Genomic DNA, 17687 nt, shown 5'->3' on the forward strand with positions numbered 1-17687 from the left:
AGCATTCATGGTTCTCCAACACCAGCTTCTATTATCCTAAGAAAGAAAAATTTGGGCAGGGAAATGAGTAGAGAAAGAAGGGTGACTCCCCAGAAACACAAAGTCAATTTGACCGCTCCATGAAGCCCCTTTCACACTGCATTCTGTGGACATGGTGCCTACGGGATACAAAGAGAATGTTGCCCCCTTCAACTGTCTTCATACCTGCAGAGATTTCTCTGCCTAGAAGTCAGCCAACCCCTTCCTTTTCCTGCCCCAGATCTATTTACTCAACAGCATCTCCAGCCTTTGTTCTCTCCACACAGGCTACACTTCTTCTCCCCCACCCCAACAAATCCAACTCCTATAATCCCTTACAGAACCAATTCTGTTCCAACCTTCTCCATGATGCATGGCCCAAATACCCTGCTTATTTACTGTGTTCTAAAGACAGAAGACAATTTAGCACCATCATTAACATTCTTCATTTGTTCAATCAATATTTAGTGGACATCAATTAGATTCCAAGTCCTCTGTTAGAGTCTAGGTTGCTAAATTAAATAAGAACTGGCTTCCTTGTACAGTTGGGCAATCTCTACACTGTAAAAAGGCAGCTGACCAAGGGTTAGGAGGAGGGAGCTGAAATCCAGAACACTTTGCCAAACCCTGTGGGGCAAGTATCTGCCAGGAGGACCAGAAGATTTTCCTTTCCACAGAAGAGCTGCAAGCTCACCCAGAGGGATCACCATTTTCTAATTCACATAGATGTGTCCCATAGGCTGCTGTGCCTGCAAAAGATAGACACTGTTCTTGTCTGTGGCTCTAACAGCTAGCTGTCTTGCCAACTGTGTTTAAGCATCAGAACTTTATTCAGAAAAAAGGTCTCTAGAGGGTCTCTTATGCACCTGGCCCTGTGGTCTGTGTTGCTGATGCAAGCACAAGCCAAGTATGGGACTGACCTCAAGAAGGCCACTGTCACATGGCACTCTCAGTGGCAGGACACCAAGTAGATTCTCAGTGTGCACAGGCTGGTTCCATAGTTGACCATGGGGCTACTGAAGAACCAAGACATAGCAGTCAACCAATTAGAAACTTCCAGTTGTGACTTTATTTCTGCTTCACAGTAAGACCTAAGGCCTGTGCTTTAATCACCCCAGGCCTCAGTTTCTTCATCTATAAAATGGGGCACTGGCCAGAGAAGCAGTAGAATCAAGGAGTGAAGAGCAGGTTCAAGTCACGGTGTGCTGTTTGCTCACTGTGAAAACCTGAGCTAACTACTAAGCCTCTCTCAGCCTCACCACCTTCAGCTGAAAAATGGAGATGATAATCCTGACTACAGCACTGTTGTGTAACTCACCTGAGACCTGATGCAAAGCACTTAGCTGTGGGCCTGGAATGCAGCAAACACTCAATAACTCTTCCCTATTCTGATACCATAGTTCCTGCCCTAGAGTTTTTGAGATCCTTCTTCTTCTCCTCTAGTCCCCTGCCTTCAGTTTCATAGATTCCTCACCATTCAAGGCGTTACATGATCTGTTTTCTTCCTAAAGGTCTTTAATTTCTAGTTATATACTATGGTTAGGGGAGGAGGGATTTCTTTATTATTTTTTTTTAAAGATTTACTAAATAACATCCTGGAAGTTTCACAAAAATGACTATGGTAAGGATGAAACTTTCAATCCTATACTCAGGCAATTTCTCATGGTCTGGGGGAAAAAATAGGATTATTTTTGTCATATCTTGGTTTTTAAGTGGGCTTAAGAGAAACTGCCTTTTTCTTTCTCCCTCACACAAGGTTTAGCATAGAATTGGTTATATGGCCTGCCTGCAGCCACCACTGGAGCCTTTGTGCTTCATGGCTTTATCCCCCTGCTATTGAATATTTAGCAGCTTAATTCTTGTAAAGAAGACCAGACTTGTGGTGCCATTACAAAGTTAATGGTGCCCTAGATTAAAAATATGAATGTTTGGGTCACAGTTTACTACATGGCATAAGCAACTAGACCATGTGAGTTTGCACATGTATGCAAGTGTTTGTCTCAACAACAATATCCCAGCTGGGATACCTTCCCTTCCCAGCACTCTCCACAGCCTGGGCTTGCCATATAACACTTCTGGTCCTTCATCAAAATGAGACGTTTAGTTGGATGCCTTCCCCACTAGGCTATGGGCATCCTGAGGACAGGCTCTCTTTTAGCCTTCCTTCACCAAGCACGTAATAAAAACTCAGTGAGTTTCTGAGGAATGAATTAATCAGTGCAATCCCATCATGGCCACCACAGAGTGTGACAGTGAATGCTACTTCTTAAATGGTTTTAAAAGCAAAGCTGTAATAAAAGTAACAGCAGAGCTCTTTCTTCTCTCCTTTTCCCCAGCCCCCATTTAAAAAATCACAGGAAATACAGAATGAGGACAGGAAACCATTCCCCATCCGTTTCCATCACCCCCATCCCCTAACTCCCTCCATTCTCATTATACCAAGAGTATCTGGTATCGCTTCAAGGAGGTCTCTGGAGACCTGGTAATATTATATATGGTCGAGCTCCTTGGAAATACAATGGAGAGAATTAAGACTGAGATTTCAGTTTCTAACTATAAATGTCTTGACATATATTCCTTTCAGACAAACCCCTGGAAATATAATAAACTATGTTTTAATGTTTATTTGTTTCAAATACAGTATTTTTTTCAATAAACACAAAGTTTTGAGCCCTGAAAAAAATAGGTTTAAATCACCATCCCAGCAAGCACTTTTTAAAATACTACACACAAGTGATCATTTCAAAGCAGTTTAATGCACTTAGTCAACAGGCATTAACAGTCTTTGGAATAACCTAACACCTTAAGCTTATTTTCTAGTCTTGATTCAGATGAATTTTAAACTTCTTTTTTTAAAAAAAAACCATTGGTACAAGATACACAGTGAACTCTGCATTTGCATTTTGAGGTTCTTTTCTGATGACAGGAAGGAACAATCACTGGGCCTTCTGTTATGTGCAGGTCTTCAGACAATGGTGCCCAAAGCATTGAGGTGAGATGTGGTCCTTCAGCTCCTGCCAGAGTGTATGAAAAACCAGGACCCTGGCAGTCAGCGAGATCCCCTCACCAAAGAAGGGGAGAGCAAAAAGAGCAGATGGAGGCTCAGCAGAGATAGTCAATTCATGTTATTTACCTTGATTTTATTTATAGTGTGGCAGACTACAAACAGAAACAAAAAATCCACCTAATTACAGTCACAGACTTTGGGGGCTGAAAAAGTTACCTTGAACCTCATGTCGAGTCAAATCCAGAGATGCCAGAAGAGGAAATAAGCTCAGGAAAAGGAAAGGTTTGCCCAGTGCCACAGGCTAAAGATCAGAGAAAGAAGAAAGCACATGAGGAGTTTCAAGAAACACTGCCATAAAATGAAAAAAATCTATGGGCTTGAATGTGACATGAAACAGCATATAGATAAGAGAACAACCACTACCAAACCACTACCAAATGCCTACTACATTGAGTAATTCAGTCTTCAAGATCCTCTGATGATTGTTGTCTCAATTCTACCAAGGTGGAAACTGAATCTCAGAGACTTAAGTTACATGTCTTGTTTGGGGCAGAAATTCAACCCTGTCTGTCCTTTCCTCTCCCCCAAGCCTAACCCTAACCCTAACCCTAACACATCAGTGGGGTCCTGGTGCTAGGCCAGGAGAGTTGTCCCAGAAGCCCTGCAGTTCACTTCTGGTTTCCCATACAGTCCTCAATTCTGCTAAGGCAGGAAGAAAAGTCAGGACTAGAGAACGTTGGTGACCCACTCTGTAAAATGGCTGCTGTAAGTCTCTCGTACCACTCCATGGGCCTCAATGATGGGCAAATAAAATGTCACTGGGCAAGTTACATAATCTTGGCTTACAGTAATTTTGTATCTTTAAAAAAAAAATGCCATGAAAATCCATCCTTTGCTTCAGACACACTAGGCTAAAAATAGCTCACTCAGCCAGTAAGTGCGTGTAATTTTTCCTTTTGTGCCTCTCCCCGTCCTCTAATTCCTTCCTCTCAGCAGACAAATATGCTCCAAAGAAGCCGCCAGTTCACCCTCCACAAAGCAACCAGAAAGTTCTCGCTAAAAGGCAAATCATATTGCTTCCATCCCCAGGCAAAAATACTACCTTTATTGGTTCCCTTTTCCCAACAGTAGGAGGCTAATGTTGACTGAATTCTCTCCATGTACCAGGTGCTGGCTTGGAGGGCTTATTGCACTGCATTCCTTAAAATAACCCTCTGAGATGGAATTTATTGTGGTCTCATTTTCCAGATGAGGAAACCAAGGCAGAGAGAAGTTAAATAATGTATCATGGTACCATCTGATTTATAGTCCCTAAAGGGTAAAGACCAATGCCCTGACTTGGTATACCCAAGCCTGCACAATCTAGCCCCCTCTTCCTCTCCAGCTTTATCTCCTACCACCCTCACCAACTCCCACCCTACATATACATACACTCACACCTACATCCCAAACCCCGGCCATGCCAAATCCTCACCATTCCTTAAACATAGCATCAACTCTGAATGCTCTTTGCAGGTGTCATTCATTCTGCCCAAAATACCCTTCCTACTATCCTTCTCCAATTGGGAATTCCCACCCACCTTTCTCTGTAAATTGTACTGTGTTCTCACTAAGATCTTTCAAGACAGAGGTCATGCCCTCTTCATCTATAGACCAGTAATGCCACATGAGCTAAGTGCTCAGCATCCATTAAATGAATAAGTCACAATAATAGCAACAGTTAATACTTAATGGTACTATACCATGCTAAATATTTTATAGAATTACCTGACTCAAGCCTAATAAGAGCCCAAGGAGACAAAATATTATTACCATCCCTACATTACCATTGAGGTCAACCCAGGCACAGAGAAGTAAATTAACTTACACAAGGTCACACAGCCAGTAAGAAGAGAAATATGTTTGCCTGACTCCAGAAGTTAAGTACTTAATGCTTATGTTTTGCGGTAGGGGACATAGTCTTACTGAACACCACTGTGTTGTAATAGAGGCATATGTGAACAAAGCTAATTTATAAAATGCATATTACGCATATAAAAACAGTGATATAGTCAGAAACTAGTTACAAAATGTCTGCCTCTCGGACGGTGCAATTAAACCAAGACTGCTACTGGCCACAGAGAGTGTCAATTGTCCTGAAAGGTATGAACACCAAGACAGTATCTGACTCCAAGAATCTGTTAGATCCAGTGAGAAAATAAGGTGACAGTGTAGACAACTCATGTCTACCACTTTTTGAGGTAATACCCTCTTATCCTTAAAATCAAAGATAAGTCCTTCAAGCGGTGTCATAAATTAACTTGTATACCTCAACCTACCAGCTCTAGATCAACAGTACTCTTAAAATTAATTGAAGCTCCCCTCTTCCCCATATAAATTGTGCAAACATCTTTTGATTTTCTGGCCTTGTGCAAAGTTGTGTGCTAACTACCTCCTGACTCAAAAATAATTTGAGAGAGAAAAGCAGAAAAAAAAAATAAAGTATCCACCCTCGTAAAAGGAGACAGAGAGAGTCCCTGGATTCAAGATTTCTGACCGGTATTAAACGATAATGACAATAATAGTCATTAGCATAGCTAACTCCTTTGTACGAGCATCTCTCCTTCTTACTGGAGGTTAAGATTGATTACTTAAGAAATCTATGAGTTCAAATCATAGTGCAAAGGGGCCAAATAACTTTATACACATACACCATACACAGTGTTCATTTTTAAAACTAAGCAGATATATGAGTAATTCTGGCAAAATTATATTTTATATTCAGTCTAAATTGTATTTTAAGAATATTTAATGACACAGTGAAATACTGTGTCATTAAATAATTTTAGCTAAAAGAGCTGAATTCAAGTGGGGGCTTCAACTATGGTACTAATCATATAAAAATGTGTGTATGTGCATTAAAATTATATACTAAAATGCTAACAAGTATATATATAAGAAGATTTATTTTAAGGAACTGACTCATGCAGTTGTGGGGTCTGGCATGTCCAAATTCTGTGGGGCAGGCTCACAGGATGGAAATTCCTGTAAGAGTGATGCTGAAGTCTTGAGTCTGAATTCATAGGGGATGCCAGCAGGCTGGATAACAGCAAGTTTTTGCATGGTAGAATTAAAACAGTTTTTATTTACCTCTTTGCATATTGCTGCATTTTACAAATACTCTACAGTGGTAATGTACTATGTTTTTTAAAATCAGAAAGATATATGTGTGTGTGTGTATATATATATATATATATATATATATATATCTTTCTGATTTTTATCCAGATTTATATCTTATATATATCTTATATATATATATAAGATATATATTTAAGATATTAAAAAACAAAAAAATAAAAAATATATATATAAGGTATATATTTATATATTATATATATTTACATATATATTTTTATGTATAAAACACATATATATTTTAGATCATATGCAACTTTATTTTAAATAAATTGGCAAAATTAAGAAAACAATCATAAATTCTAAAACAATCAAGGTTATTGATGTGTTTTTCAATATCCATAGCATGATGTTAAAGATCAATACTATTTTACAGAAATTGGAAAACTGTAAACTGAGAAAGCAACTTAGAAAATACAAGTTTTTGTAGGGCTAAAGTACAAATTAGTGGTCAGGTGCTCGTAAGCGTGTTTGGATGTGGCCAGTTCCTGGTGATTATGTGGGCAATAGGCTAGTAATACAACGTGGAAACCTTGGATCTGCTTCCAGGTGAGCCCTGCCTGTGTCTGAATCTTGGTTTCTGTACTTCCAAAATCAGGGGCTTGGGCTAGATGATCTCTAATGTCTATTCCATCCCCGAAATTCTAGGATTCAGCTAATTTGAAAGTAGTAGGCTCCACCAGATTAGAACCTCTCAAAGGCAGGTAATATATATCAACTGCTTAATTTCAATTTCAAGTAAGAAATTCCAGCTAACTACAGAGTAATCACGTTTAAAATCCTACGGGGTAAGGAGGACTGTTTTCTGTGTGTACTGCCAAATGGTCAGCCTTGTTTACTGGTTTAGCTTTTGCTTGTCTACACAGATTTTCAGTATCAAAATAAAATCCTCATGAGTCCTAAGAAATAACCTACATTGGAAAGCAAAATTTAACAAGCACTACACCCCTTCCCCCACAACACACAAAAAATCTGCAAACAATTTGATGTTTGGGCTATGAGAGGTATTACTTGAGAAAGGATGATAAAAATATTTATTATTAATATAGAACTCTAAATAAAATCACAGGTGCCCTGGTTAATGAAATGAAGTGGAAGAATGTATGTGTAATTTAAAGAATTAAATATGAAAAACCAAGGGAGCTCTAGACTGAAACTACTAGTAGGACAAAATCAGCACAGTTTCACTCCAGTTGTACCTGTGAGAGAAGAAAATACAGGTAGCTTTCTTATCCATCACCCGATCTCTCTGGCCAGAAACATACCACATGGTCCCCTTTAACATATCACCAGTTCTACCCATATGTGCATTTTTTCTGTGTTAAGGGAGTAAGCCACAAGGTGTCACAGTGGATCAAGTGGCAGGGCTGTTATCAGTCCAGACACGCAGGTGATGCTTCAGGCTTCCAACCAGTGCTGACACCACTCCCTTGGAGAAGTCGGTGCCCAGCTGCATATTGAGAAGTGTACTTCTTTACAAGAAAGACCCAGTCAAGGCCAACAGATGTGTGCTCTAGAGCCTTCTCCTGGGGCCCCTATTTAGGAGGCCCTACAAAGGCATTTGCAAAGTATAGCATTTCAATATTCTGTTCTCCTCACTGAGTAGTTCTTAGATGGAACGAACCCCAGTCCCAGCATTGTCCCAATAGAATGGCATGCACCTGCTCCTGAACACTGGAAACTCTTAATACTTGTTATAGGTATGTCTAAGGGATCATTATAACCTGGAATTTGGGAAGATCCAAATTGCAGGTTTTCCAAGCTGTAACTCTCCCACAAGCAGGTCTATGATCTCTACATCTTCACGACTACATAACAGTGAAAAGCCTTCATGGCATTATCAAAATGAGAACATTGAACCCACAACTCCTAGAATAATTTACTGCAAGTTTTGTTAATTACTGTGAAATATGCTAACACAAGCTATGTAAAAAAAAATTTCAAAAGATACTGTTAAGAAATCAAGCAAAGTTTTGCGTTACTTATTTAATTTGCTAATAGAATAGAGAATAGGGAGAAGATCATTATCACCACCACCATATCATCATCATCGTCATCATCTCCTCATCATCATGGTTCACATTTATTGAGCACCTACTATATTCTAGACATTTTATATGCATTAACCCTTTACTTTACAATCTAAAACCCAGGCTAAGAAAATTAAGGCTCAGAAAAGTTAAGGAACTTTCCTAAGATCACACAGTAAGTAGGAGACCCAACCAAGGTTTGAACCCAAATCTTATAATGCCATACTGAAGTCCAGGCTTTTTTATTCCAGGCATTTCACTTTTCACTCCAAAGGAAAACACACCAATGGAACAAACCACAGGGTACACACACACAAACAGAATCTGATTGGGGCAAGTATTTCTCTCTTTTTCTTTCTCTCTGTCACACACAGTTTTACATACACACATGACAATTAGTAAACACAAAGTTGTTACATACTATGGCATCATACACTAATAAAACTTGCAAATCACTTCAGATAAACTAATTAATGGCCCTGAAAGCTCTTTCCTAAACTGCAAAGTGCACCAGGAAGGGTAAGGTATTATTATGGCTCAGACCGTAATTCATGGCGGTGGGTCCCCAGGTAGATCCAAAGAGAGAGAAGTGGTGGGAACATCAAATGAGGAAAAAAACACCAGGATAAGTACAGATATTTTTAATCAGCAGTCAGGAGCTTCCCAACAGATTCACTCTACCTGGAGGGCAAAATTCTCAGGTCAACACCTCCTTCACAGAAGAAATTCTCCTTTCTCAGGGCTTCATTTTTTCTGAGGGTCTGAGTTTTCTATCCACGGAATGGTCCCTGGGTTATTAGACTCAGAGATTCTTCTCCAACTAGAAATGTAGACAAATGTGTGTAAGATTTGGGGCAAATTCTCATGTCATTCTGGATACCTAGGACCAGTGCCTACACAACTCATTTTCCTTTATTCAACAGATATATTTTGACTATCAGCTATGTTTTAGGATGTACTGAGGGTGCACAGTGAACAAGACGAATTAAGTCTTGCCCTCATGGGCTTACATTCTATTAAGGATAAGCAGACTCTTTTAAGATATAAACAAGAAAAAGAAAATATCAGCTAGCAATAATTTCTATAAAGAAATTAAAGAGGGCATGTCATAGAAAGTGTCTGGGGGGGGTGGTAATTTTAATTAAGATGATCAAGGAAAGCCTCTTTGTGAAGGAGACGTTTAAGATGAGTATTGAGGAGCTCCTAAGTGCTCATTGTCATTATTTCCTTTGAAGTAGCTAAGTGATTACCTGCAAGTAAAGCCAAAACCATGCCAGATCCTAATTCACATCAGATCTCCTAATACTTCTGTAGGTTATTATGGAGGGAGCCATCTACTCTCCTACTCCTCCTTCTCCTGCAGAGGGCAAAGTCCCTGAGCACGTGGCAGGGGATGAGGCTGCACCATCGGGGTCCTTCAAGCCAGAGTAAGGAGTTTGGAGCTTATCCTAGGTGTGAGAAGAAGCTGGAAAGTGACCGGATCTGATTTGTGCTTCTAGAATAAAACTTTGGCTGCCTGTGGAGAATGGATTATAGGGTGGAAAGAGGGAGCAGGGAGAGCAGTTGGGATGCCATTGCAATCCAAATGGGAGGGGATGGGGGCTTGGAATTTCCACAGAATAAGACCCTCTTCTTTAGAGTGCTCTGCCAATTCTTTAATGCCAAGCCTTCTGTTTTTAATTAGAAGACTGAAACTTCAAGTTAGGCTGGGAAAGAGTAGTACTAATGTGACAGCAAGGTCTGGCATGGCTTCCAATAACGAGGGGGCAGCTAAGAAGGTAATGTTGCCTCAGCAGCATGCTTCAGGAAAGAATATTGAACATTAGATCAGCAACAGGGGATTCAAATCCCAGGATATCCATGTATGAACTCAGAGTTTTCACCTCTCTGAGCCTGGCAAGTGTTTACTATGAAGACAATGGTCTCACAGGTAGCTAAAGTAGGCTAGAGAGGTGGAAAGGAAATATCATCTCCTACATCACAAAGAACTTTGAAGAGACACAGGATGTGGGGAGACTGCCTCTTAGGAGTAGATCGAACTAGGAAAGTGAGAAGCCAAAACATGCCAGGAGTTCTTTCCCTCCATGTCTTTATTTGCTGTAAGATTTCTAATTGCATACCTGCAAAAGAAGTCAGTAATGTGCCAAAATCTAATTCTAATTTCATCTCCATAGTACTTAACGTTAGTTAATATTGGGGAGGAGGTGACACTGCCAAAAAATACGATTGCTTTTGTACTCATTCCACTACTGTTTAAACAATCAAAACAACATCTTTTATAGAGCCCAGCCCAGAAGAGTCAAGCATTGCATGGAAATCTAAATATTTTTTAACTGAAAAGTAAAACCTTTAGATGATTTGCATAATATTCTACAACAATTTCCATAACTCTTCAGATAAAGGGAGCAAATTGAGTTGTCTTCAACAGGAAGTGTGATTTGGATTATATTTTCAATATCCAGGGTAGATTTTCTATCCCTGGCTCTATCGCTTGCCACTTACATGGTCTCTTTTGAAAGTAAATCAGGAAATTGAGGGACAAATAGTAGAACCAATCTAGGTGGATGGTGTCAACTTCCAAGTCACCTCCAAGTTAATGTGTCCTAGGAAAATAAATGTATTCACAGAATAAAGTTTTACTGGCAACACGAGAATCCTAGCTAGTTTTTCTTATTTCCAAAGAGGATCTATACCAAAGCAATTAAGAGCACAGCCCCTGGAGATAAACTACCAACTGTGTGACATTGGGCAAATTCCCTTAACCTCTCTGATCCTGGTTTCCTCTTTGGTAAAAATGCAGATGTTAGTATAATCTACCCCATGGGGTGATCAGTGAGAGATGAGTTACATGAGTGGATGTATCAGAAAGCACTTTGCCTTGCGCCCAACAGATAGTTAACACTCCATAAATGCCAGTTATTATTATCATTACTACCTTTCAGAAAGGTGTAGACCTTTCCTTTCACATATATGCCCATATTATGCTGTGTATTCATCTACCATGATGCCTTCTTTTTAGGACTCGTTCACATGTCTGCATTCACAGCCAAATTGTAAGCTTCTTGAGGACAGAAAATCTCTAATCATCTCTATATTTCCAGACTCTGACACAATCATTGCCTGAGTACGGAAATTTTTGAAAGGATGACTGCATTTTCTTAATAGTTAGATATGTTCAAATGCATGCTACCAGAATTTAAAACTTAAAAATCTAGCTTCAAAATAATAAGACAAAATAAAACAATACCTGGGTCAGAAATTGACAAAGGTTTATATACTATCTACACCAGCTGAACTTCTTAAGACTGCTCTGTTCTCCGACACTTCAAAAAGAGGTTGTTTTCCCAGATTTTGAGAGCCACTACCCAAATTCAAATAAGTAAGTTTAAGAATCTTGTTCTCGACAATTTATTAAGTTGGATGTTTGGGTTGTTTTTTTATGTTTCATTTTGTTTGTTAAGAAAGGGGGTGTTCCATGTTCCTTGTGGACAATTGTAATAAAAGGAGATTTATAGCCCTGTTCTCCATACAATTTAAATTAATTTCTTTCTGAGACCCAGACAAAAAAGCTAAGCACTTAGAAAATGTGTACTATTTAAATCCTATATCACAATTAACACACCAAAAAGGGAGAAATTTAAACACACATTGATTTTAGGCTGATAAGAATCTGTGTTGAAATGAGTTGAGAGATTTTTTTTTTCTTCTTGGCTTCCTATGAATAGTTAGTTTGCAGCAATTTTTTAATTAAAAACAGTTCCCATAGAAAGAAAATGAAGGGAAAAAAAAAACCCCAAGAAAATAAAAGCAGTGCAAAAGTCCTACAATTTGTTTCCTGAAACCATGTAGAGATCTTGAAAAAAATAAGAGAGTTTGGGAGTTCTCGTTTTTAAAACTGCACTTTTGGTTTCATTTAACGTTTTCAAAATAGCTTTCCTTACCACTACCAAACCCCTCCCCCTCTCCTCACTAACCCCCTTTGGAAAACTTGGAAAGTTCTGTGTTTAACACTGAAAATTATTCATATACCTCAGAGTAACGGCAACATTTTCTTTCTAAATTTCTAGGGAGAAACACACACACACACACAAGTTATCACAAAGCATTTTTCTTTTTTCCCACCTATCCAAAACACCAAATCTCATTTTAACCAGACTCCTGAACATCAACGATACTAAGCTATGCCATGAATAAACATGATGTTACAACATGAAACCCTGTGACTGAAGTATATAAAAATGTAGCTGAAAGAAAAGAGGACTCAGAATCCCCCACTCCCTCCCACCCCCTCCCCAGGGAGTTTTAGAGTTGAGCTTAGGAGGGGTGAAAGCAGCCGATTTAAATTTCAAGGTCTTCAAACATTTTTAACATTCATATTAAATCCTTTAAAACTAAAAACTGTTTTAATTCTAATAAAATCCTCATGCGTGTGGTTCCAATTGTAAACACAATTTTCGCTTTTAGAGTGGTATGTGTACTATTGATTTTTAAAAATCTCAAAACAGAAGAAATACAGGAAACCCACACTTTCCTGGTGTTTATGATAATTTATTAAAATTAGCATACTGACAACATGAAAACATATACTTTAAAAAAACTTCATTTGAATGGAGACGTTTCTGGTCATTTGAAGAGGGGACAAGCTACAGATAAGTTATCTACAATAACCAAGATTTTTCTAACTACATAATAAGCTTTCTTAAATTCTATAATAATCCAATATTAGTGAAATCCTTTCACTTGAAATAATGTTAACTGTGATGTTTCATGTATATTTTACATACATTTTCATCTCATAGCACAGACCACAGAAAATTAAGAAAAATCCTGTTTTTATTATTACTGAAGCTTTTTACAGAACAAATTATGAAGTCTTTAGAGCCAACTTCTATATCCTGTCTAACTGTACTCTCTGTGCAATGCTAAACTGTGCAATTGTGCAGTGTTCTTCCAAAATACTTCTGGGAGAGCAAGACCATCAAATACATGAATTTTAGAAGACCTCAGCGTCAATCCATGGGAGCATTCATAACAGAAAATGCAACCCCCCTTTCTATGGACTGGGAATTAGTGAACAACAATGGTAATGCAAAACTCAGAGTTTCTCTTAATTTCATTTTAAAAGGGGGAAAAACACCCACACATTTCTTTATGAAATTCCACTGAGATTCGGATGTTGTAAAGAAATTTTATTTCCCAGAATATCCAACAGCATTTAAAACATATTTTTTGTTGCTGTTGCTTGCTTTTTCAATGCATTCATATTCTTTTCAGGTGAGGTGAAGTCCTCCAATCACTCAGACACTGGCTTTCATTTGACACAAACATTGGGGATCTAACTGATCTGAGACGATATCGTAAATGTCAGGTTGAGCACTTTACAGGGAGTAAGAAGCAGATGCTAGAAGCAGCTCAAACAACAGGAGGTAGGTACATCATCCCTAAGAGGCATCTGAATTGTGTTTCTCAGGGAAAGTGCTAACTTCTGAGACAAGGTTCTCAAACTTCCTCTTACCCTTCTCTGCTGATTAAATTAATTGGCTAGCCTATAAATGTTTATTGAGTAGCTACTTTGTCCTAAGAACTGTTGTAAGCACTAGCTTCCAACAAGACTGACAGGGTCTCTGCCTTCAAGTTCCCTCCAGTATTAACCACCTATTTCAGTACCATTTGTGATTTTGAACTGAAAATTATGAGCAAAGAAATAACGTCCATGCCCTTTACTCTACTTCAAAATATTTTCTCATTCCGAGAAAGCCCATGAAAAATTATGATTTTGTTGAATTTTCACATTGAAAGGGGCATTGTGGGTAATTTGCAGAAAAGGAACCAATCTCCAAGCCAACTAGTTAGTGAATAAGAGGTGAGTTAGAAACAGGATTAACCCCAATCCAATGCTTTTTCAACAAAAACTACCCAGCTTCGGAAGGGCTCTGATTTGATTTAATTGGAAGAAATGCTTCAGTCCCCAGGAAAGAATGCCCTGATGTCAGGCACGAGATATGTGTAGAGTCCACAAGGTAAGGTTCTATGCTACACTCTTTCCATAAAAAAAGGAGTTTCTAGGAAATTTCTAAAACTCAATTGCTATTTATTTCTCACAAACTGACTTCCTACAATTCCTTTTGAATCAAGTTGACGTTCACAAATGGATTGTTAAGAGCTTTGCCCAGAGATGTGTGTGTGTGTGTGTGTGTGTGTGTGTGTGTGTGTGTGTGTGTGGTGTAGTAGGAGGCAATGAAATCATGCTACGTACTGTGAGAGTGGGAACCAGAGGAAAGAGGGAGAAGAAAAGAGGCAAGTAACTCACACCCAAAATGGCTGGATACATTGGTTACATTCGAAAAGTAATCGCTCAACTATCTTTTATTTTGTGTGTGAATAAACTGATAATTCGTGCTGCATATCACTGTATTTTTTCCAACCAATCCTCCCTGGAGCTCAGATAATGATTCTTGATAAAAGAACAGTGTAACTTTTTTCTGAAAAGTTATTTATTCTAAGTGCTTTCTTTTCCAATTACACACCATGATCAAAATTCAATATATAATGTTAATATTTAAATATTTTAGGAACAATGGTTTGATTCTCTCCTATTTTCACATGAAATGATAACAAATTTATGGTGTTGAGTTTATAACAGCATTTACTGTTGGAAAAAGAAAAAGAAATTTCAGGGCAATTATGTGGATAATTATAAAAGAAAGTCTAATTGAGGGGGAAATGTATGGGGTTTTTATGCTCTGGGCTGGCCCTAGAACACACAAGAATGTGATTCATAGTCCTTTATTGTCACAATTGGAGAAGTTTAAAGACATCTTCAAGGTACTGTCATAGCAAGCTTTCCTCTCCCAATTCTTGAGCTGTGAAACAGCTTTCTCTACTCAGAGAAAGATCTTTAAAATGAGTATCCCATGCTCCAAAAGGTAGGAGTCTCTGGGTTTGGTTCACACAAAAAAAGTAATGGGCCATTTTAAGAAACGTGCAACTAACTTTTCAAAGGTCTTCTCTCAAATATGAAACAAATGTAAGGACCTTATTTTATGAGGGTCACAGTAAGAAAGTCTCCCAGATAAGTCTCCTAGTTCAGAACTGGCCAAGTAATACGTGAGGAGCACAAGTGAACACAGATATCAGAGAACTGTCCCTGCTTGCCTAACTAAAGAAGGATGGGCAAAGCACCTCTTTCCACAACTCCTCAAAAACTTTCTAAATACAGGATGGATGCAGCTTATTTTTAATCCTGATGCTGGTCAAGAAATTGAACCATAATGGCCCCCAATCTCTTTCTTAAAACAAACCATATTTGAAATATTTTTTTCAAATTTTGTATTGAAATCAATGTGTGCCTTAACTATAAAACTTTTACTATCCTCCCAACTCTGAAGGCAGGCTACTTCAACCAATAGTTTATGCAGTAATTTAAGATTCCAATGCACGGTTGCAAAGTTGTGAAGAAAATAAACGAAACTAATACGCACACAAAACAAACACGCACAAATATCATTCATTGCCAACAGCTCACCATCCTAAGCAAAACAGAGTTAACACTTCTACAGAAACTACTGGCTTCTAGGGAGACAACAGTATCATCAACTGTATTTAACATCTATAGTGTAGTAACATGTAAAGAAAATAGCAGTGATCAAGACAGCCCAGATTTTTTTTAAAAAGCCTCAGTCCTTCTCCAGCAGTTAGCCAATCAGAAAGCAGGTCACATTTTGTTAGCTGTGTTAAATACATTAAATGTCATGAATTCTCCAGGGCTCGTTTGACAATTCATGCATGTGTGTTTTATTTTATAATACAACCTTAATTGACTCCCTTTTCAGCATTGAGAACCAACCTTCTATCTAAAATTCCACCAAAGCTGTTCCCCTAAAGCTCTTTGCCATAAGTCCTTCGGGTATTTGTACTCTGCAGGGGAGCCTACATCCCAGAGATTTCTACTTCCTAAAGAGACTTGGGTGCACCTATAAGAAACTCCTTTTAGAACACTTCAACACAAAGCCCCAACTTATAGGCACATGAACAACCCAGCAGCAGGACCTGCCAGCCAAGCTAGCACAGGGGAAAAGTCAACTGGCGTTAAATATTTAAATTGCAGGAGGCAAGTCTGGAGTTTTGCATTTAGAAAGTTCTGAAAGTCCTGTTCTCCTTTCTGCTCCCAGAGTCGCTCCCAGAGGAGGCTGGGCTCCCTCTCCCAGCCACAAGATCCCAAGTAAGCAAAAACTAGAGCTCACCAGAAGGAGCCAGCCCCCAGGGGAAGGTAGAGCTCCCTAGGAGGCACTCCCTCCAGCTCCAGGAGAAAGTCAGGAATGCCTTTGCCTAAAGCAACTGGTTTCTGAATTTAACACGGAAATATACAAACATGTGTCCCTCCAGGGCTAGTTCTGAAAAGTATGAGGGGGTCCCACTTCTGTTCCCTGTACCTCAATTTTGATGACTTTGAAAAGCAAACGCAGGTCACAGCCGACTTCTTCTAGAATTTGTTAGAAGACTATTTTGCTGGATGCAAATAATCACCAAAAACAAACCTTTGAAAATTACATCTCAAGAAACGTGAGCAGGACTGAGTCAGAGCCTGCAAACAAGCAGGGTCCTCGGAGAGCAGCGTTTCCTAGAGACCCGGCATGAGAATCAAGTCCCGGGCTGTGTATTTTGAGATTCCAGGAGAAACTGTCCCCTGCTCCAAGAGTTACTGTGCTTGGAAATGCAGCGTTCAAACTAGTGGGTTCATCCTGGCGCTCATTCCCACGTACGTGTTAGTATCTAGTGGGACACTTCCCGCAGAAATCAGCCCGCGCCCTTCGGGAAAAGCCCATGCACAGTTTACAAAACACACCAACAACACACCCGAGGCTGAAGTACTTACCTCTGTGCGAGACTGCAGTCTCTTGTTCATCTCATAGATTCGGTACTCTGGCTGTACCATGTATGGTGTGTGTCTCCTATAAAATGGGCCGAAAGGAGAAGAATAGAAGGGGTCATGTGGTGTGCTGGACATCTTGCCTGCTTGTCGAAAATCAAGCTCAACAGAGTATCAGTAACGTCCATGCAGAGCACATGGACCGTGTTCTTCACCGTACAAAGTAGATGCACGCACACACGCTCACACACACACAGAGGCAGGCAGGCTGGCTGAGCACACTGGCTGGGAACTGCTGTTGGAGCCCTCTATAGCGAGAGGAGAGGGAGAGAGACGGGAGGGAGGGAGGGAGGGAGAGAGCAGGAGCTCAGAGAGGGAAGGAGGGAGGGAGGTTGGTAGAGAGAGAGAGAGAGAGAGAGATTGGATAGCTTTAGGCATCACTGCTTGTTTTTAAAGAAGCAGTTTGTGGAGAGGTCATTTCCTGTCCACACTGCAGACTAGTTCAAAATATAATTCTCCTCACAGTCTGACAGAGGTCGAAGGTTTGGTTTTAATTTTTTTCCTCCAGCCAGGACCCTCCCCAACC

The 17687-nt window shown here is 39.4% G+C and overlaps 1 protein-coding gene across 12 annotated transcripts in view; it reads right to left on the reverse strand.

Moving 5' to 3' along the window:
- LDB2 (LIM domain binding 2) overlaps window positions 1-17441 on the reverse strand; it is a 413802-nt gene extending 396361 nt beyond the window's left edge. For 5 of the 12 annotated variants that reach the window (XM_037829445.1, XM_037829443.1, XM_037829451.1 and 2 more), the window contains exon 1: window positions 17108-17437. In XM_037829445.1, coding sequence (XP_037685373.1) covers window positions 17108-17239 — 132 coding nt within the window. In that variant the 5' untranslated portion in view covers window positions 17240-17437. Of the gene's footprint in view, window positions 1-17107 lie in introns of all 12 variants that reach the window. The other 7 variants (XM_037829453.1, XM_037829452.1, XM_037829447.1 and 4 more) reach the window with 5 other exon arrangements.
- Window positions 17442-17687: the final 246 nt, after the last annotated feature.

This window comes from Choloepus didactylus, chromosome 3, assembly GCF_015220235.1.
Source record: "Choloepus didactylus isolate mChoDid1 chromosome 3, mChoDid1.pri, whole genome shotgun sequence".
NCBI classification, from domain to species: domain Eukaryota; kingdom Metazoa; phylum Chordata; class Mammalia; order Pilosa; family Megalonychidae; genus Choloepus; species Choloepus didactylus.